We start from the raw sequence: 24,246 nt of genomic DNA, 5'->3' as shown, positions 1-24,246 counted from the left end.
TTGGACTTTTGTCTATAACTGCAGTGCTAGATTACTGTATGTATGTAAATAGAAAAAATGGAATGTAGAAGGATAGGAATGTGGAAGGAGGAAAAACCCACCTGAACAATATTATTTGAATAAATATGGTATGTGTAATATTGCTCAGCATAGTATAAGGTGTGCTCAGCAGAGTATACCAGGCGAAAACGTTGGAAATGTAACAGCTAAGTATGCTACCTTAAAGTCTAGAGCAATTTTCTTATTTTAAAACAGATTCAATCAGATCACCTATCTAATTAATGAAACTATTGTTGATACTGCCTCATTCTAATTGTAATGTTGAAAAGACCTTTGATGTGATTGGTCCCAATATGGAGCTAGTCTACACAAGACAATTGTCAATTTAATGTCATGCAGGTTAAATTGTCTTCGCTACAAACAACTAAGCAAGCAACAGATAAACACAATTTAATCTTACACCACAAACTGCTTATTATTGTAGTAATGATAATTTGAATCGTAAAAGTATAATTTACAATTTTAAAGCACTTGATGTCAATGATCTATGTAATACTCTTAACTGTGTTCCATTACTCTAGTAGCTAGATCAACTTTTGTATGCACTTTGAGGTCCAGAGAATTTGACTTCAGAAATTGGTTTAGGATGGTCAAACAATCATTATTGGCTTGGTTACACATTTTGAAAATGTGTCAAAAGGTCAGGGACACAACAAACTGCTTATTATTCTTCAAGAAACCACATTCCAGATACAGACATTCCAAATATCGGAAAGTGACAATTGATGATGCAAGCATTAAAGTTAAGCAAACCGTGAAAAGGCAGAAAGATTGATTAAACAGTGGATATTGATAAGAAAGAATTTGTTTATCAAGCTAGAGATTACTTAAACGGTGTATAAAATGGAGATAAGAAAGATTTTTTTTTATTGAAAAGTATTTTTTTTTTAAATTTTTCTAATACCACTATTTCTGCAACTACTATTTAAAGACCATAGTCGTCAGATGGTTATCAACACTGTATTTAAAATTTGAAAAAATCATCATCATCATTAACAAAGTCAAAATCATTGCATGTACAGGTGTTCAGATCACTAGCAACAACACAATGTCCCACTTCGGAGAATTTAGCTATGTCCAATCAATTATACTTTCACCATGCAGTGTAACGGAATGTAGTGAGGCAAAAAGAGTGATTTAAGGCACATCTCCTCTTAACGATGACATCGATAATGAATATATACTATACAGTGAAATAGACACAATGTGAAGTAGTTAATCCTATTCATCAATGTTTGGAAGCGTACTCCAAATAACACTCTTGCATTTCATATTTGGTACTACTCATCTCCTGTTTTGATTGAATACAGTACTGTACCATAGTTGTCTGTCTCTATCTTTGATCTACTCTTTATCAGACAGTTTCATGAATTGATGTATTTTATTTGTTCACACCAGAACTTGCCGCATGTGTACTGCTGTGTTGCAGCACTTTCTGTTGGTGATTAATTGTGCAGTTTACTGTTCATAAAGCACCAACACCATTGGTGCATTGTCGTATGTAGCTGTTTCGATGGTACAGTAATTGTAAATGATGCTCTTTTGTATTATATTATTATTAACAGTCGCACAATTTAAAACAGTTTCCAATGTTAGAGAAGAGAAAAATAATGTTATTTTGTTCTCTTTTGCATCAAATAGTTCTGGTACAATCTTTGGTACAGGAGAAAAATCGTCCCTATCATTCAAAATGCATACTTTGTTTTCATTGTCTTTTGTTGAATGCTTGATACTTCCACAGACATGAAAGATTACAGCCATTGGTATATGTACCATATTGTGATACGATATCCCACTATAAACCAAATAGCAATGTAAACATGTATTTTTAGTTCAAGTATCTTTACAGACGAACAGGTCGAAGACATCAGGTTTGAGCTGACTTCAATAATTACTACAGATCATATGGAAATCCATAAGCACGGATATGACAGCAACAAAACTTCATTTTGACATAAGTTGTGGTTTGAAAATGTATAAAATTCCACCATTCTTGAAACTGTCAGAAACTGCGACCAAAGGTTTCCTTTGAATTTTCGCAATAGCAAAAAAAAATTGCAGGTTAAATATGCAGCTACACGAATGAATGTCTCTGTTGAACCAAGTAAACATGGTCCATAGTGATGAATAGGAAACTGTTCAAATGTGTTTAAATATTTTACTGTAAACCATTAATTTTTGGAATATTATTTTTATGCCAATATTTTATTTTATTTATTTAATGTTTATATACTTGAGTCAGTGGCCATGTATTATGTAAATAAATGCCCTAGACCGACCAGGATTCTAGGGAAGAAAAGGTATAGGCCTAGAAAAAGTGCAACACTATGTAATGTGGTCAGATGGGGTTTTTGAGGTCGGTTAAAATGTTAATAACTTTTGGCTAATAGTATTGAAAGACATAGTATAAAATTCCAAAGGATACATTGGTAATTAATGATAAGAACTTAATAAGAATTTAATAAGAATTTAATTTGAAGAAATGCTAAACAATAAAAGTTAAAATAAAGGATAATGGAATGGAAAAATACTCAGAAACTATAAATAGAAATTTTTGTTTAGAAACTTTTATTCTTCTTGAAACAAATTGTGATTCTCTTCTCAATAAAGATAAACATTTTTAACAGAAATTGCTATTTACATGTTAGGCCAGTTAAGCTAAGAATTGGTGGATATATAAATGAGAATTTATAAATAGGCAATACTAAACAATGGGACACATAAGAGACATACTATCCTAGTGAAGATGGCATAATGGAAGATTTCCATGGTCATTTTGCAAAAAAAAAAAAATGATCCACACACAAATTAATGTTATTAAACTCATACTTGAGGTGGTTTTTAAGCAGATAGTGGATTACTATAATAGGAATGGGAGCCCCGTATTTACTTGTTTTCTCGACGCGAGTAAAGCGTTCGGCCGAGTCAATCACTGGTCACTGTACAGGCAATTAATTATGAGAGAAACAAACATTATTAGACTTCTAAAATCTTGGTATGAGAATCAACGATTTTTTGTTAGATGGGGTAACTCTATGTCTTCAGGTTTTAAAGTTACCAATGGCGTTAGACAGGTGGTGTTATGTCTCCTCTGTTAATGTTTACATTGACAATTTAAACAGTATGCTTAGTGATTGTAATTTTGGTTGTGAGCTCAATAATACAAAGTTCAACAACTTAAGTTATGCAGATGACATGGTGTTACTTGCGCCCTCTTTAGATGCCCTCCAAAAGATGGTTAACATATGTGAGGATTTTGCTAATGACTTTGATGTATTATATAATTCAAAAAAATCAATTTGCATGTGTTTTTGCCCTAGGAAAAGAAAACTGAATGGTAATTATGTTACTGTTCTATGTGGTAAAGAACTAAATTACGTTCAATCCACTACCTACCTTGGTTGTGTTATCAGCAATGATACTAGGGACGAACTGGATATTAAAAGGCAATATCGATCATTATGTATTAGAGGTAACTCTCTTTGTAGAAAATTTAGTAAATGCTCAACAGATGTTAAGATTACTTTGTTTAAGTCATACTGTATTAGTATGTATTGTGCGGCCTTATGGTGCGATTTTAATGTAAAAACTATAAAGTCATTACAGGTCTGTTATAATAACGCACTTAGAAAGATTTTAAGACGCTCAAGGAGCTGTAGTGCTAGTGCTATGTTTGTTGATAACCATGTTCCCTCCTTCTATGAGTACATTCGGAAATCAATTTTTTGTTTCAAAACAAAAATTGAAAAAAGCTGTAATACTTTAATTACATGTGTTTTTTCTCGTATTCTAAAAGATTCAAAGTTGCATAGAAAATGGACAGAACTTTTGTATATATAATCTCCTGTATACTTTTACGTGTGTTAACTAGTATCAGTATAGCCATAATAATGTGTTGTTTTTGTAAACTATAGTAATCAATAATATATGGACAGTTTGTCTGAAATAAAGTTGAATTGAATTGAATTGAATAGGTCCTAGATGAATACACAAGCTTTGCAGCAATAATAATAGTACAGTAGGAATAAAAACAAATCTGTTCAAGGATCTGAGGTGCACAAAAACTAATTACTAGATATCATGCATGATTTACTTGATGGAATCTGTCCACTTGATGTTGGTTATGTTATACAAATTTAACAAGGATTTATTTATTACTTGACACCTTAAACGCACCTGTTCTCAACACTTTCTGACCCATCCAGATTGAGCTGCTAGCAAACCATTCCAATCAATTAATTGTCATATCATTTACAAAAAATAATGAACTATACATTTGCATGTATCATTACTGCCGAGGATAAATGAAGCAGACTCTTTTTACAATCTGAAACAAATGCAATAATTTGTTACTGCAGATGTAAATGAGCATTGTTTTTGTTTTGTTCAAAAATGTATGTAAATAGGAATCATTCAAAATTAACGTTAAGGAAATCAATGAGGACAAAATTGATACAGAGCAATGAGGGTAATCCCACTTTGCCAAACATAATTGTGGTTTCCATGAAAAGACAAAAAAACCATAAATAAAATACCTTGTCCATCTGACTACATCAAACATGGTACAGTAAGAATGAATCACAATGACAAATTAAAATCATATTATGCCGAAAATGTTGACAATTGTGGTTTTCTCAATCCAGAGATGTAAGCACATTATGGTCAAGGAAGAAAGAAAATGTCTGATACCGTGAGAGACGTTCACATTAACAAAATAACAACTTATGCTAGTCTGAGAAAGGGAGGTCTTACATCATAGACATATTCTTTTATTCAATATCACTGTCGCAGCCAAAGCTAAATTACTGTGTATTTACATTAAAATGTATAAAACAATAAAAGTATTTAAAAGGGTAAACAAATGGAAAAAACAGAAACGAAGTGCAAATAGAAGGTGAAATATTAGTGAAGTAGCCTCGCCTACCTAACTAGACCTGATACAGTACTAGTAGTACCGGTCTGGCCGTGGGTACACACACATTAAGCTTGGGGCTAGTGGGGGTCAGTCCAATTACCAAAACAACCGAAAATAACCAAAAACAACTGAAAACAACCACAAACCGCACATGTAAAAGGAAGACCCTACGAAATGGTAGTGTGCACAAAATACAACTCAAAATCGTACAAATTCAATGATATACACCGTAGACTACATTTACTTACAAAATCTATAAACACATTTCGTTTTTAGTCTTTAGATTTTCAAAAAGCAAAGCATGATTTGACCTAACATTGCGTTTTTGTCATAACTCGACTACAGTAATTTTACTGAATAGATTTTATTGTGAATCCTTTATCGTGAGCTTGTTTTAAGTATACTTTATAGTCCCTAATATTATCAATATTCTTAAAACATCATTTTTGTATTATTATCAATCAATCAATCAATAAATTATGTTTTTTTCTTGAATTATTGTCCACCCTTTAAAGATGAAAAAATAATTCTTTAAACATTTTTTGTTGAATATTCCATTTTAATGTAACATAATAGTTATCCACTTTTACCAAAAATTGGATCGAAAAAAATGTATTTGGTCAAATTGGCTGCCAGTCAATGGATTTTTGGTTGAATTTAACTATTTATTTTGTCATTTTACAAGTTAAAACATTATTTTTTCCCGTTTTTTTTTCTATGGAAGTGATTAATTTTATTAAAACTACAAAATAACATATTCAAAATCTGATTTAATTAATCTTCATTTTTCATGTTTTTGGGGGACAGTACATCTCCTTCGTTATTGCTCATCACATTAGCGCATCTCGCTTATATCTGTATTCCATTTCCTCCGAGATTTTAATACTGTGCTATTTTTCATAAATCCATATTGGTGATCATAGAGAATATGGTGATTTTCGAGGAATTCTAACATTCGGACATTAACAAATGTTTCAAATATTTTGGCTAAAATTGGAGAACAGAAATAGGCTTGTAATTGTTTATAACATCTTTTTCTCTTTTCTTAAAAATAGGATACACTTTTGCTATTTTCAGAGCATCTGGAAAGATCCCATTAATAAATGATAAATTAAATACTTGCTCAAGTGTTCAACCAGTGTAACTATATAAAGTGTGAATTTACATGAATTTTAATGAATTGTGAAATAAGTATAAACAGTTTATATATAAGACTTTTTACACTCATTTAAAAATTAAACCCATCAGTTTTAGTTTGATGCACAAATTATTGTATTGTTCTTACTAACTGCACAGGTTTCTGTTTAATCCAGCAAATTACAAAAGTTGTGGACTGTACAGGTGGTACTCTTTACCTTAAGGATGAAGACATACAATTAGTCATAAATCCAGGAGCAATTGAAGAGGGAAAGAAAGTTGATATTTCTATAGAAAATGTTTGGGACAAAACAAAAGATCTTGTATTAAAACAAATTTGAAACAATAGTTTCCTCTACCGTCAGATGTGGACCACCAGGCACAGTCTTCAAAAACTATTGTATCCTGTCATTTCCATACAAAGCTGTAAATGAAGAATTCTCGGAATTTACTTTAAAAAAAAAATGGAAATGGGTTAAAGACCCCTTCCCTGCAATTTTGGACGTTTTTTGGAAAATAATACATATATATCACTTTAAAAACATTAAACCATGTCATTCCTTGTCTTAAATGTACGTTTTATGGTAAATTATGATAAAAAGTGAGAAACAATGCACTACCTAAGTAGCTCGCGGCGATCGACCTCTCGTGGACGGTCTCAGGCCTAGCCTAGCTAGGCTTAGTTTTGTAGGCCTAGCTGGTAAACATTGGTAACGTACGAACATCGTACGCTAGCTATATACCTAGCCTGACGTTGTATAGTTGCTGCATTAATTGTCTTTCTATTTTTGCCAGACTCCGTTGATACAAATTGGGGAAAACCCGGTATTTTCGCTGAAAAGTTAGGAGTCTTCCATTTGTTTTGGCTTCACGATCGATCGAAAAGTGGGCGAATTACAGGTGAAAAACAACAATATCAATCCGCGCGCAATGCATTTTGGGATTTATAGCGGGCCGCTATAATTATTAAAATCGATTTATTTTTCACATTTTTAACCGTTTAAAGACGAAAAAAGTTATCGCAATAGGACCATATAGTATTATTTTTACATTAAATATAGTTTGTGATCTTAAATTAGATCTAAAAAACGTAGGGAATGGGGCTTTAAGCTAGGAACTGATGACAAGGACATACATTTTTACTTACACAATGGTCGATGTGTGGTAAATTTGATTCATTTCACATGGATGAAAATGTTAGGTTTTGGCAAGGTGTTAAAAAAAAAGTATCATTTGGTGTGTTTGGAAAGATATAGCAAATTATTAGATTGAATGCCTAGACTAAGTTTGACTTAATTTCCAGGCAGTGTATGATGAAGAAGAACATTTTGGTGAAGAAATGTTAGAAATGCCCACTAGAATTAACTTGTTACGTGAAAATTTTGTAGTCCGAGTAAAAAACAAGAACGATGGATGGCATATACCTAATTGAGTTTATATTATGCTATATTATCCTATATTGCCGTTTTAATTTCCATTTTCTATTATACAGTATTTTACCATGATTTTACATCACGTTGTTGTCTTGTAAGAACATTCGATTTATTGTAATTAAAATCTCGGTATCTCTTCTGTTGCCATGCAGTCTCCCCCCAACTTTCGCTTCCCCCCACAATTGAATTGCAAAAATAGTGATTTGTTCGGTCCACAGTGACATTTTGATCTGTTGCTTGCTTTTACACGTGTTTTTCAACTTTCAATGCAGCAGAAAAACCAAAACAAACGCGTCGCGCTCTGTTAGTTTTTGACCTCGTGTCATGAGTCGGGTCACATTTACGGTATATTTTGAGTGCAGCAGAAACGGGGAACGAAATATACGGTATATTTTGGAATATACCGTATAATATCCACAAACGATGGGGATATTTATGCAGTATATATACCGCAAATATATACGGTATATTTTTTATGAGACCCATTTCTGCTGCCAAAAAATATACCGTATATAAAATATACCGTATATATACGGTATATTTTTGGCAGCAGAAACGGGGCCTAAGAAGCATTTTTAAAGATTTGTTGTAATTTGTTTAAATCACTTTGCAAAGTATTGAAGAAAGATATTTATATGGAAGATTTATTCATATTTCAGATTTGCATGCAACAAATACAAATTGAATAAAAACAAATTAGGCAAAAATCGATAGTAACATCACTGTAAATTGATTAAAGATATCACTGATTTTTTATATTTATTCTATTTACTAAAATTTACTTTGTGCTTACTAATTCTTACAGGTAAAGCTAGACAAAAAGAAATCAGTTCAAAAAGTTCAGAAGGTATGTTTATATAATCCATGTTACCATTTTCTTGTTTGGAAATACCATTTCTCTGTTTATACCCTCAGTATGTGTGTATATTTGATGGTATTGGGTATTTGCAGTGGCATTTTAGACACCCTGTATTTTATATATTCTTGTTCAGTACAATTTCAATTTAATGAAAGCCTATACTGGTCAAAATTAATAATAATTTGCTTTTTACAGGAGATGCTGGATCATCAACAAATTTATTGTGCTAAATGTAACATAAAATAACATTATTGTTTATTAACTTTAAAAAAATTGTTTTTACAGGTGATGCCAGGCCATCAACAAAAAGGTCAAAAACTTCAAAAGGTATTTTTATTCATATTGTGCTTAATTCAGGATATTCGGTTTATTTAGTATTATTTATTGATTGATTTCATTGATTATTATTAAGTCATAAGAGTTTGGTCCACTAGCATTCCTGCTCCCAAATAATCCATTCATAGAAGCACTGATGAAGAAAGCCCACCTGGTGGTGACTATAGAGTGGTCCAAGACAATGACTAAACTTTGTCTTTAGTTGATAGAAGATTGAAATTTGTTAGAAATAGAGTATACAATGTTTAACTACTGTTAGTTTAAATAGTTGGAAGTAATGATCTTGTATGATTAGACTGTCATTTGATGAATTTGTTAATCCATTATTTATAATATCGATAAAAAACAATGGAAACATTTTTAATATTAATAACTGAAGGACTAATCAAGAAAGTTAAAAGGAAAGAAATAAGCTCATTTTTACCGATGATTTATTGGAATTATTATGATTACCCAATGTTTCCATCAGGATACAAACTGAGTGGTGATTGGTTAATGTGTAAAAAGTAAAATTTTTAAGCTAGCAGTAGAGTGAAAAGATGGAATAGTACCAAACCAGTGGTGAAAATCAATTTTTTGTATTTTTTTATGAAGGAAAGTTTAGAAATACCATTTACAGTATGAAACTTTTTACAGATAATCCTGGAACATCAAGACAGACAGTTGAATATCAAGAAGGTAATTTGGTATTATCATCTATTTTATCAATTCCACCAAGTTTTATGATACTGTACTCCTGGTCAGACTTCAAAGGCAAAATTAAATGCTGAAATGGCATAGGCATATATATATATCTAATTTTGTAATATCACTCATTTTTTGTTAGCCTGCATCTTATAGTTTTTATACACCACACTGAAAAACTGTACTAATTGAGTCGCAATTTTACATTTACCACACAATTCAGTTTAGAGTGTGTATGAGGCCACCTACAGGGAAAGGCACAGTGATTACAATAAACAAAGAAGTATTCTGCTGATCATTATGGCCCTTTTTTGCTAAATCACATCAAGAATTTCCAGCTTGCTGTGACGTACATTCCAAACTACATTCTCATAGCATATCCAATGTGGTTTGAGTGACCAAGACATGAACAAGAATTACTCAATCACCATTTAGAACCACCAAACTACATTTAACAAAACAATTGTAATATGAACTGGAATTTAATTCGTCACTTTGACGAATTATAGGTGATCATTTTTATGATTTTACTGTTAATATTGTTTAAACATGCACGTACGTTAACATACAATCGGAAAATGTTGATTCATGCCATCCTATTATACGCTTATAGTGCTGAGTTGTGCCTATTATATGCCATATTATGTTCAGTATATACTGTATATCTAAATACAGTGTAGCATTGGTGAAATTACGGACACATAGTCATAGTCATAGTCATATATACTTTATTGTCCATTTAAAAAAAAACAGAAATGTGATTTGAAAACTGGCAAAATACAAAAATATAAATATAAAATACAATTTACAAAACACACACAAAAAGTTGGCTAAAAATTGTTAAAATTAGATAAATATTATTATTATTTAATTATATTATATGATTTATTATTATATTGCACTAACGATGATTTAAAGTTTATATAAAAGCATTAAAAATACATGCGTGAGCTATAAAAATAAACAAAAGCGGTTACGTTTCATCATGATCTAACTTTTTGGTATGACATTATCAAAATAAACTTGTGGATAACAATATCGAAAGATAATGAATTGAGCAATAAAATATAACAATTTGAAGAAAATTTGGCACGTAGAAGCGCGGTGAGGGTGCTCTTTGAAATTTGTATAACTTTGACTAAAGAAATTTAAAAACTACTTTTTTGTACGACTGGCCATATGATAACGTTACAACATCAGATGGGCTTAATTTGTATATGAATTCATATCTACATTTCACCAGCTCTCATAATAAGTTATAAACATCAAGGTCAACTTTAATTCAGAAGAGCTGTAAGGTGTTCAAATATACGTTGTAGGTGAAATTACGTAATCACCGTTATTCAAATTTTAAGACGTGTCAAAATGAAAATATTGGTAACTCATGAGTAACATAATTGGTTGAGGTAGAATAAATTAAAAATTAAAAGAAAATCGATCACAGATAAGCAAGCTGCACTCTGTTGAATATGGTGGTCTATGACAAAAGGGGAAAAAACCCTATTTTAAAAAGTCATGTGGCCAAATGATGACATCATACCATTTTGTACGTCTAATGTGTATATACATTTATATCTACAACTCATTGGCTTCCATAATAAGTTAAAAAAAATGGGGGTCATCTTCCATTCTGAGGAGTTATATTCATTTTAAAAAGGCCTTATTTTGTACCATTTTTAGCACTTTTGTACAATTAATGTGCACATTTTGTCATTTTCAATGTGCTCGTATAGCACTATTTTAAGTCAAAATGAACTCAAATTTGGTGAATGTACTAAGGAAGATGAGTATAATGCAATTTGTACAAAAATTTGATATTTTTTACGCTTCCTATGTACGCACGCTCAAAAACACGTTCAGTATTTTTTGAAACACGCAAATGGCTTAATTCATGCTCTAAATTGATCAAAACTTAATTTTGAGCTTTTTAAATTTTTAACGCGCGATTTCATGCGCATGACCTTGAAACGTGCAAGTTTTTATTTGCTAATATTTTTACACTTGACCTGAAGTTTACGTGTAGTGAATTTCATTAATAATTATGTGATAATGAATTATGGAGATATGATTGATAATGTGATTTCACAAAATGGCGTATAAGTGACGTCACGGATGAGTGATCACGCTGAAAAGCTTATTATGACTAAGTTAAAGTATTTGAAAGACATTGTGAAATTTTTGTGATCATTGTCATTCAACTTTTTGAGATAATTGTTACACAAAAAGTGTACAGAAAGGAAAAAAATAAAAATAAAGATTTCATACAATAACAATATGTGATCATTTTATTCTAAATGATCACCTAAATATAATTTTAACATTAACAGTACTGGTAACATGGGTACTATACAATAATCAGAACTGAATGTGTTGATTGTAGCTTTCTTTTCGTAGACTTATTTTGTAAACTTGTGAAAATAATTTGCATGCACTGGCTTTTTAGAAATTAAATACTAATGACTCTTTACTGTTCAGTATAGTAAACTGTAAACACTTTTTTACAGATGAACCCGGACCTTCAAGGCAGTTTGTAAGAAATCCAGAAGGTATGTTTTCCATCAATATTATTTTATGAAAAAATTTGAATCAAAAATTGTAAATTCATCAAAATATAAAAAAAAAAACTGTATTTAATGATAAATACGTGAAACACACTTGCACCAGCTAAACTATTAAGAAACCATTTTCACATATTGATACTGTATTCAATAAAAATAAAATTTTGGTTTATTGCCTTATATTGCCTGTAATTAACAATTCATTGTTATCTTTATTGTTCAGGAATTATAATTTGGCATTTTGTACTATACTTAGTATATTTCATAATTGTGATCTTAAATAGATACTGAAACTAAAATAAAAATATGTTAAATACTGTATTCCATATTTATATTGAGAACTTGTTTAATATGCATACGGTACTGTACTAAAGACCTAGATGCAACTTCATTGGAGCCTGCTTCAACAGAAATTTATAATTCCCAGCAATGTTTTAACTGTATATGAACTGTTTTATAAGTTGTTTTGTGACTGTGCAATTTGGTAGTAGTCACTCTCGTACTGTACATTTAAAAGTAACACATCCAAATGCCAACTTTAAGTCAATGGCTACCAGATGTCTCTGTGAGACGGTTATTTGAACCAGTACCAGTAGCATGCCTCGGAAATACAACATTTTCTGGAGCGTTTTCTGAATACCGTAAGCCGAACCAGGCCTGTGGCGTCAGTGGTACCAAGACGAGTTGAGATCGACTATTCATGGGCCCTTATTAAAGCAGTCTTGCGAAGCTTCAATTCAGAAGATTGCAAAGGATATTTGCAACGAACGTGGCGCATTGCCCACGGGAGTGTTCATGAAATTAAAGGCTATACCTATCCGCACATTTGTGCTGCACACATGATTCATGATGTTTCGCGCAAATTGAAAAGTCTTTCAACTGACGTTAAGAAGAGACAGTTCGTATTATACTGTTTCGCCGCACTACAAACTCAGTATAAACTGGAAGATGCATCAACAATTTTCAGGCATTTGTGTGTTATACTAAACACCAAAACAGCGTCGACATCGGTTGATGCATCAGTGAAGTACATGAACAATCTAATTAGCAAGACACCTACAGCATCGCATGTGAAAGCAGAATACGCATGTCAAGAGCGATCTGCAACAATCAGGAAATCATCGCCTTGGTACGTAACATTTAATGAAGTTTACGAAAGTGTCAACGATGACCATACACCGGTTGATCCTGAACAGAATCCATACTACACTGAAGGACTAGCAAAAATTATACTCGACCAATTCTTGCATATATTCCCGCTATGGAGCGCAATGTTCCCGGAGACCTAAACAGAATATACGGGAAGGAAACTGCAAGCCACAAACCAGTATGTAATTAATAGAGCTACAAATGCTGTTATTGAAAATTGGTTTGGGAACGTCAAAAAAGATTATCTCGGGGGAAACCGTCAACGCTTACGACCAGCACACTTCATACGCAAATCCTACCTTAATATTACCGGAAGAGTAGCTGAAGTACATCTCAAAGAAAGCAAGAAGCGAAAAGTTAAGGGGAAAACACAGGAACACGTTCGAAGAACTAAGCCGGGAAAGTACTTCTCAAAACCAAAGAATGGGCTCCCACAACCAAAGAAAAGACGTTCAAATAATAAAAATCGGATGGCACAGGAAAACGTTCCACAAAATACGGAAAATGCAAGTAAATTAGGAAGCGCATCACAATCCGAATGTAAAACTAACCGAAAAAATGGAAAATCCAATGAACCAGATACCAAATCCGCTTCAGTAAACACACCCACTGCCAGGAACAAAACCAAGTCAAAAAAAAGTCCAGTAAAGAAGACATAGAGAATCCGGAAGAAATTTGGAAACGAAGGAGTAAAAGCCAAGGCAATGCATTCTGCAGCAATGACTCCCATATGTCAAATAATATTCCAATATGGGGTGGGCAAGTTGTCTATCGTGGTGTTCATTGTTTTATACAAAACACATGCACTATAGACAACTTGCTACTTATACTGTCTAGGCTTATCCTAAATGTTCCTATGCTGTACAAAACCATAGAAGATCATGGAGGTGACATGTGCAAGTTGTTGCAAAATATTGTGAACAATTACAACCAAGGTCAATGGTCGTTGGCGAAAGTCAGATGGCTTTGTGAAGTCCACAACATACAACTTACACAACGGAAACGGCAGAACATAGATGCTTTTGGATCGGAGTACAACTTTTTTGTGCGACATATGTCCATCTTTCAAGAAAATATCCAACAGTCTGAATGTTCAAATCCTCTGTGTGTCAAGAAGATAAGGAATATCCGTAGCCCGTCCATTGAGTTAGGGTAAGTTCAGTAAACAATACACAGTTACAATTCAATAACTTACACGTAAAAAATATTCCTAATACTAACAAGGCCATATACAGCAGTCGCGTACTCAAATTTGAGTTAGTGTTTACCGACCGACCATCCGATCAACCGACCGACCATCCGACCGATAGAGTGAGCTGTAGAGTCGCGTTGAACACACGCGACTAAAACATAGTGACAGAATTGCATGATTAACAATACTTATTGAAACAGTGCGCTCTTAAGCGTTTAAAAAGTGGTCCGAATGTAAATAAATTGTTAATAATGTTTTAGTTTTAGGGTGTAAACACACTGCAAACAACGTCACATGTTTTCAACATTTTATAATTGTGTTCTTTTCCCTTTTATAGAATGCCAGAAGACAGAAGAATAGCGACTGTTCAAGAAGCTCTGAATTATTGGATACACCCTTCCGTTATATCACCGTGTGGTTTTGCTCTATCGTCTAACAGGTATGGTAATATTCTCACATTTCGGTAATTTGCCGAATGTTAAGTAAGGCAGTGTTTTAACCACAGTGATAGATCCCATGTTGCAATTTCGTTACGTTATATATCAAGGCAATCTAACAACATGATGCTGACCGCCGGAGATCAAAGGGTTTATCTGTGGCTGCGACATGAAATGTGGCGAATATGTACATATATTGGTATTTGTCGCAGTCGGACGTAAGATCAAAGGACTGTTAATAGTTCATATCTGGACAAGGCGAGCTTAGAGTCCTTTTGTTGGAATGCCTTGGTTATAATATGGTGTCATCTCTTATTTATTATAACTATCTATACTATGTAACTATGAAAACAATCCAACTTCATAGCAGATAAAACAGCTTTATAGCAATTTTAACATCTAAAAAAGGGTTAATTGCTGTAGACAAATATACTGCCCTAAAAATATTACGTAGTTTTTGTTTGACAATAAACAGGAAATGCAACGGAGTGCACGGGTATTTACAAATTTCAGAGTCCCTCCAATACTTTTCATCAATCCTGTATTAAGCATAATAAGTACCGACGTAAGCGATGAAGACGAAGGAACGTCTACGATTACACTGTTTTATCAAGAGGTGATAATCGTTAAAGAACAAAGGTTGGTATATTAAGCCATGACTCTTGTTGCCTATATACCTTATTCTAGTAGAATGTTCAATCTCGTCTCAGTCCCCATTAACTTCATACAATAACCAAGCTAGTGTTTGACGGTGCGGCCACACATGTCAACTACCAAAAACGTGTCTAACTAGGCCATGCCCTGAATCAAAGAATATATATCACAAGAATGAGTAATCCGCGATTTTAGCATTAGAAATTTGTAAAAGAAAGTGATAAGGGAAATCCGAATAACGGAAAATCATTTAAAACAACATTCTAGAAGCGAACACAAGGCACTATAAATTGGTATAACATATATGCCTACTTTCAATGATCCCAAAGTGTTCCTATATTTACACCCTAACATTGAACAGTACATACACTGTAACTCTTAAAGAGATAAGAGAAAAAATAGTACAAAAATGAAATATGAATAAAATAGGTATGAAAGACTGAATGTATAAAGGTGGTGGTTAACCACTACAGAGAAAAAAAAAGAAGATAACTCTAACAAAATATGTTTTCCCTAATACAGATATACGCTACAGGCGTTTACGATACATACGACATCACATTTCAAATGTAGGTTGAGAGAAGGGGACACGTGGGTAACATACGATGACATGCAAGATGATCTGTACGATAGAAGTTCATCATTCACCCTCCAAAGAGGTGAACAACCAGGCTACCTTGTATATTTGTTAGAAAGCTTCTATGACAGAAGTCAGCACATGTGGTCCAAACATTATCCCAATATCTATAATATTAGGCCTGGACCTCACTTGCCTAAACCAATGTATCATGTAGTATTTGTGTTGTAAATATTGTTTAAAGTAGCCATTAGACACCATGGACCAAGGGAATTATTATTATTAAACTTATAATTATGGATTGTAAAACAACTTTAAAATGTTGTATCTTTTTATATATTGAATAAACATAAATATATGAACTGAGATAACGATACTTGGGTTGGGGCAAGTAATGTCCGCGGTCCATGCCATATAACTGCTACTTTAAGCAATATCAAATAGGTACTAAATTGTTTAGTTATATAACATGAGTTAAAACGTTATACACTTAAACGTCTAGAACTGAGATAACGATACTTGGATTGGGGCAAGTAATGTCCCCGGTCCATGCCATATGACTGCTACTTTAAGCAATATCAAATGGGTACTAAAATATTTAGTTACATAACATGAGTTAAAATGTTATACACAAACGTCATGAACTGAGATAACGATACTTGGGTTGGGGCAAGTAATGTCCCCGGTCCATGCTATATAACTGCTACTTTAAGCAATATCAAATAGGTACTAAGTTGTTTAGTTATATAACAAAAGTTAAAACGTTATACACATAAACGTCTAGAACTGAGATAAAGATACTTGGGTTGGGGCAAGTAATGTCCCCGGTCCATTCCATATAACTGCTACTTTAAGCAATATCAAATAGGTACTAAGTTGTTTAGTTATATAACATGAGTTAAAATGTTATACACATAAACGTCTAGAACTGAGATAACGATACTTGGGTTGGGGCAAGTAATGTCCCCGGTCCATACCATATAACTGCTACTTTAAGCAATATCAAATAGGTACTAAATTGTTTAGTTATATAACATGAGTTAAAACGTTATACACATAAACGTCTAGAACTGAGATAACGATACTTGGGTTGGGGCAAGTGATGTCCCCGGTCCATACCATATAACTGCTTCTTTAAGCAATATCAAATAGGTACTAAATTGTTTAGTTATATAACATGAGTTAAAACGTTATACACATAAACGTCTAGAACTGAGATAACGATACTTGGGTTGGGGCAAGTGATGTCCCCGGTCCATGCCATATAACTGCTACTTTAAGCAATATCAAAAAGGTACTAAATTGTTTAGTTATATAACATGAGTAAAAAACGTTATACACATAAACGTCATGAACTGAGATAACGATACTTGGATTGGGGCAACTAAAGTCCTCGGTCCATGCCATATAACTGCTACTTTACGCAATATCAAATAGGTACTAAGTTGTTTAGTTATATAACATGAGTTAAAACGTTATACACATAAATGTTTATAACTGAGATAACGATACTTTGATTGGGGCAAGTAATGTCCCCGGTCCATGTCATATTACTGCTACTTTAGGCAATATCAAATAGGTACTAAGTTGTTTAGTTATATAACATGAGTTAAAACGTTATACACAAAAACGTCTAGAACTGAGATAATGAGTATCAAAGGTGCTCTACATTATGATGTAAAGATATAATTGAAGGTATGGAAGATGTTGGCAGTCTTGGAAGAACTTAAAAAGGTTGTCCTGGTTTTCATGGTTAGAGGGATGAAGGCCTACACTAAATGGAAACAACCTTTGGGTTACTTTCTGTCTGCAAGGGCAACGTCAGGTTACAGACAAATGAGTATATTAAAGGAGTGCATTAATTTGCTACCAAAAGACTGGGCTCATCATAAATGATGACAGGAGAATGTTCAATGAATAGTGGTAAGTGAAAATAAGCCTTACATAGAATGGATGGTACTTAAATGCAGAAAATGTTTTGTATGTATGACCCATCGCACATTCTCAAAAATATAACAAATAACTTAAAGCGCCATGTTTTCGTCATTAATGAAAATGAAATAAAATGGAACCATATAGTTGAATTCCAATGCGTCACCTATACATGAGAATATCGATTACGCCTTTCCTCTTACTGTACATCAGCAGTAGTACATGTCAACGAGAAGAAAAGGGCAATCGTCGATGTTGACGAAGCGAAGATGATGTGTGATTTCGTGCAGGATCACGGCATCCTGTGAGATATTAGAAAGACCGATTGTCGGAAAGCTTTGGAATGACTAAGCCAAGCAAATACAGGAAGCCTGTCTTTAAGTTCTCTTCTAAACAAAAATCAAAACTGCATCAATGAGTCTCCCTTGTTTTGTCCTAAGGGTTTTACGTGTTTTACTTTTTGTAAAATCCTTTATTAATGATATATTTCTTTATTTAATTTGTTATTGTTATTTTCTATGCACCATTAATAGAAATAAATGTTTATGGATGAATGAAATCGATGGAGCAAATGCTGAATTACGCATTAGAAATAATGATACCACATTCCACAAGGTATGTTCCTCTTTTATTTGGATGGGACAACAACTACGGCCATTTCTCGGGAACACGTCAAGTACATGATACAACAGGATACATCGCTCAGCAGGGACTACCAATTGGTAGCCATTGACTTCCAGGACACATCAGTTTTAGTCACTCAAGAACAAGGCGTATATCTATCAAGCCATTTGTCGATCAGATTGATAGTTATATTATAAACAAAAAGACTAATCCACCTCGCTCACAACAATCAGTTTTAAAGTTCAGTATAAAAGATACTGCAGATAAAACCGGCATGGCTTGGAAACTTACACGAATGGAGTTTTCTTTAAATTAATAACAACATCGACGATGTGATCCTGGACGGAAAGGCTTCAACGTGTGTAGAGATACAGTACAGATGGTACCCCATAAAATAGGTTACTGCCAAACCATCCATAAACCTCCTAATTATAATGTGATATAGGCCTACACCTTCCTTAAAAGATCAGTCGAGATGACAGACCAAATTATAGACATATCATGGAAAGGGTACATGCTCCGTTCCAGTTATTGTATTTATAGGAATTTGGACACAATCTTTTCAATTTATCCTTAGCAAAGTTAATCAGGATTCTCAAATGGGCCGAATAGCATTGCATCAGGGTCCATTTCACACAGCAATTCGCTTCCTTGTATATCCCGGATTTGGAAGTGCTGGGTTACGTGACATTCTGATAGAGGCTCGCATTCTAGCAGAGGGCTTAGTTGATAGGGTGTTGGAAGGAAAGCAATGGGAAAGAGGTTTCTATGCTCATTCACTAACAGCCGAAGCATTAGTCGTCTTCGATTTATGGCATTATTGAAGACAGAAGCGATATTGATCAAATGAAACCAGAGATTGAAAGGCTGATGCATTACAGAAGCTAATTGAAAGGCAAGTTTTTGGACCAAATTGACATACTATTGTGCCATGTCAGAGCATCTCGTACAGGTGATGGTGGCCTCAACACCGAGTTAGAAATGTTACCTTGGTTCTTTGCTTGTGGAAGAACTGTCTATGCAAGACACACCTTTTAACGATGCTAAATCTTGCAGACCCGCATACAGATTCTGAGGTAAATCTTCTAAACGGAATTCCTTTCACTGTTAACAAAAAGCACAAACAATGCCGTTTTGCAGAGTTCTTGTTGATCAGGAAACGGAGATGGAAGTGAACAGGGATTTAAAATCCCACGGTGGGAATTACTGACATATCTATGAATCCAGCAGCAACATTTAAATGGGAAATATTATCAACTCAAAGAGCTGTATTTATGAGGAGTTGTTCAACACTAAATGATGAAAAGTAAAAAAAAGATTTACAGCCGACGATGCAAGTATGTCACGTATGAAAGAGGATGAAGACAAGATACAGGGAATCATCAACACTGTCAACAAATGGAACAACCTTTTTGCCAACGGATATCTCTTCTGGGAGACAAGGCTCAGAGCAAGTTGCTATTGATATGCTGAATTCCAAAGAAAAGGGGAAATGTGGACTTGTCAAGGTTGTAACAGAGAAAGTGGCTACAAGTAATACCATCTCCAACTTAAATGTGTGTTCCAACAATGAATGCACATGTATCAAGAAACAATCAACTAAATTCTAAATCGTTTAATGATCCGATGAAGAAGGTTTCACTACACAACATGCTTCACTTTTTCAACCTGTGGATTGGGTATGCGAGACCTATCCATCAGTATCTATCAAAAATGAGGAAAGAGATGAGAGAGTTAAATCAACTGACGGCAGTGTTGTAACTACAATAAGTACTTCATGTCAAAGAGTGGACAAGAAATTAAAAAAAGGCTCCACGTGATGGACAATCCAAAGAATAATTGATAACTTTTTATTGCAAGACTGGCGTCACAAGAGATATTGACCTGCATAGAATATAACATGCAAGAAGCTGACCAACGCCTCATTCTCCATGCACACTACCCATTAAACCAAACACCTAAACCAGATGTCATATGAATTCAGTCACCTGAAACTGATGTTATGGGTTTGGAAACAGCTGCATGTGGCTGGAGTGGATATCAACTAATTGTGTAGTTGTTACTGGAGTGGGAGAAACCATTCGTTCGGTCAACGTCACAAGAATATATAGCCGAGAACCTAGGAAAGTCTGTATGCGAAGCATTAATAGGAGGTCATGTTGTGACAGGACTTGTGCTTCTTTCAAAGCTAATAGAAAGTCATCTGTGTACTCTGGTTGATACAAAATAGAACTACATTCTGCAATGCAATTGCTTATCTTATCTTCAGGAACTTCCGATCCACTAAAGAAGACATTGCGAGCAAATTACTACCAATCATTATAAATCGGATGAGTTGTAACAGGTTCAAGTATTGACATTGATTGGATGGATATACAACAGCTCCATCAGTTGTTCCATCAATGACTTGCTGTGAATGTAAAAGTGAATGTAAAATCAATATGTGTGGTGTTATAAAAGCAACTTGCACTGCAATGGAATATGTACCTGTTCTGAACTATGTATGAATAGAACATGCTCAAACGAGAGTCACTGCAAACGATGATGATATTGAAACTGACGAAGATTTAGACTATCGGAAGATATTTATTTATTTATTTATTTGGAATTACACCTTTAGATCGGTGGCACACTTAGCACAAAGGTGCATCCTTCACAATAACAATATAAAATACTAGAATTTAATTCGTCACTTTGACGAATTATAGGTGATCATTTTATCATTTTAATGAAATTAATTTTTTTTAAACATGTACGTACGTTAACATACGATAGGAAAATGTTGATGTATGCCATCCTATTATACGCTATAGTACTGAGTTGTGCCTATTATATGCCATATACAATGTACAGTAAATACTGTATATCTATATACAGTGTAGCATAGGTGAAATTATGGGACACACATCATGTTCTAATTTTTTGGTATGATGGAATTATCAAAATAAACTCAAAGATGACAATTTCGAAAGGATTGGAAGAGAATTTGACACGTAGAAGCGCAATGCGCGCTCTTTGAAATTTGTATAACTTCGACTAAAGAAATTTAAAAACTACTTTTTAACTTCAACTGGCCATATGATAACATCACAACATCCGATAGGCTTAATTTTTATATGAATTCATATCTACATTTCATCAGCTTTCATAATAAATTATAATCTTCAAGGTCACCTTTAATTCTGAGGAGCTATAAGATATTCAAATGTATGGTGTAGCTGAAATTACACGACCTAGGTTATTCAAGTTTTTACGCATGATGCCGTCATCAAAATAAAAATGTTGACAACTTATGAAGCACATACTAAAATGTGTGCGAAAATCGGGCTCAAATAACGGAGATGCGCTCTATTGAATGTGATAACCCACACAAAAAGATAATATTACTAATTTTTAAATTCAAGTGGCCATTTGATGACGTCATACCATTTTGTACGTCTAATATGTATATATATTTATATCTACAACTTATTGGCTTCCATAATAAGTTAAAAAAATTGGGGGTCACCTGCCATTCTGAAGAGTTATATTCATTTTAAAAAGGCCTTATTTTTTACCATTTTTAGCACTTTTGTACAATTAATGTGCGGATTTTGTCATTTTTAACGTGCTCGTATAGCGTTATTTTAATTCGGAATGGACTCAAAGTCGGAGAATGTACTAAGGATTGTGAGTAGAATATGATGTATACATCAAATTTTATTTTTTACCCTTTTTAAAAATCGCGTGCGCAAAAATGTGTTTTTGCGCAGTAATTTTTTTAAACACGCAAATGGCCTATTTCATGCTCTAAATTGATAAAAACTAAATTTTGAGCTTTTTAAAATTTCAACGCGCGATTTTACGCGCATGACCTTGAAACGCCCGAGTTTTTATTTGCTAATATTTTTTACCTTGACCTCAAGTTTACGTGTAGTGATTTTCATTAATATGTGATAATGAATTATGGAGATATGATTGATAATGTGATTTCACAAAATGACGTATACGTGACGTCACGGATGAGTGATCACGCTGAAAAGCTTATTAGGACTAAGTTAACGTATTTGAAAGACATTGTGAAATTTTGGTAATCATTAACATTAAACTTTTTGAGATATTTGTTACACAAAATCTGTACAGAGAGAAATAAATAATAAGAATAAGAACTAGACATGTAACTCGTCACTTTGACGAGTTTGGTTATCCGCCGCGCAAGTGGTGCAACATTAACATTAAGGGGATAGGTTGAGGACAAAAGGAAGTGTTCACGTTGGCATTATGACCTGAACTGAAGAATATGATATGTTGCTGAATTTTATTATTTAAATTCATATATAGTATACACAGTATAATCTGTATCCATATCACATACAGTGACATACATAGAATAGGTGAAATTCTGGGACCCGCTATTTATTGCAATTTTTAACATGTTGACGGTTTTAAAATGAAACGCGAAGGTAGCAATTCCGAAAGGAAATTATCTCAGCAACAACGTATTAGCGTGTAGAAGAAATTTGAATACGTGAAATATTGATGCGCGCTCGTTTAAATGTAATGAATTATGACGCAAAAGATGAAAATACGACCTTTTTTATATAACTGACCATATGATGACGTCACAACATCCGATTGGCAACATTTTTACATAATTTCGTATCTAAAATTCAATAGCTTCCAGAAAAAGTTTTAATCGTGATTATCACATTTTATTCTTACGAGCTATAACAGATTAAAATTTACTGTAAAGATGAAATTAATGCCACACATGATTTAAATTTTTAGGCATGATGACGTCAAAAAAATTAAAATATTTTTAACTCATGCGAAAGATAGTTGATTGACCTAGACAATATCAAAATCGGGGTGAAAATGGAAAACGAATAAGTGGAGATGCGCTCTATTCAATGTGATGAGCTATGACGAAAGATACAAAAATCCTAAATTTTATATTTGCGTGGCCATACGATGACGTCACAATGTCCGGTTAGCCATATCAATACCTGATCCGATATCTACCACTCATCTACTTCCAGAATATGTCATCCACAAAAAATTGACCGTCTAGTTTAGAAATTACGACTGTTTAAAAAAAGGCATATTTTAAACGAATTTTTTAACCTTTTCATAAAAAACGCGCGCAAATTGTCCAATTCGACGTACTCGTATGACGTATCTTTAAGTCGAAATTGTTTAAAATTTGGTAAAATTACTAGAAAAGGCTGGAAAAACATAAATCACGCGAAAAAAATACGTTTTCAATGCTACGTGCGTACCGCACACGTAAAAATGTGCGCACGCGTGGGAATTTTTGACATGCTTAAAACGACCAGAAACGCGTAGAAAGTTGATTATAAATTAATTTTGCGCATTTTGAAATTTTAAATGCGCGTGCGCGCGTAACTTTGTGTAAAACACGCAATTTTTTTTCAACATAAAGTTAGCGCATGATATAAATTAAACTTTTGCGAAGTTTCAAGTTGAAATGTTATTTGATTTTCAACATATGTTAAATACGAGAAAATCGTTAAATCGCGCGTACGTCACGTTGCGCAATTGCAAACATCATGAAAAGCTTCGCTTGACGACGTTACGTAAATGTCAATATGTTAAGATAGTTACCGAAATGTTATGTTTGCGAGTTTTAGAGAAAAGCGTTACACAAAAATCATACAGAAAGAAAGAAGAAAAATAAAAAGATGATGATTTCGTACAAT

General features: G+C 33.4%; 1 protein-coding gene and 1 long non-coding RNA gene across 2 annotated transcripts; both read left to right on the top strand.

Moving 5' to 3' along the window:
• Positions 1–8,689: 8,689 nt before the first annotated feature.
• LOC140047866 (uncharacterized) lies at positions 8,690–11,970 on the top strand. Its single transcript, XR_011844976.1, has 3 exons — positions 8,690–8,731; positions 9,377–9,418; positions 11,929–11,970. It is a non-coding gene; the product is annotated as an uncharacterized lncRNA (long non-coding RNA).
• Positions 11,971–13,271: 1,301 nt separating this feature from the next.
• LOC140046594 (uncharacterized) lies at positions 13,272–19,371 on the top strand (the record flags this gene model as incomplete). The annotated part of the gene is made up of 4 exons (XM_072091288.1): positions 13,272–13,727; positions 13,772–14,283; positions 14,661–14,762; positions 19,125–19,371. Coding segments are annotated over 4 exons (1,317 nt in total), but the record flags the coding sequence as incomplete, so codon positions are not given.
• Between the last annotated feature and the right edge of the window lie 4,875 nt (positions 19,372–24,246).

Source organism: Antedon mediterranea, chromosome 4 (assembly GCF_964355755.1).
Source record: "Antedon mediterranea chromosome 4, ecAntMedi1.1, whole genome shotgun sequence".
NCBI classification, from domain to species: domain Eukaryota; kingdom Metazoa; phylum Echinodermata; class Crinoidea; order Comatulida; family Antedonidae; genus Antedon; species Antedon mediterranea.
Note: the sequence above shows the minus strand (reverse complement) of the source record. Positions and strands in the feature narration are given on the sequence as shown.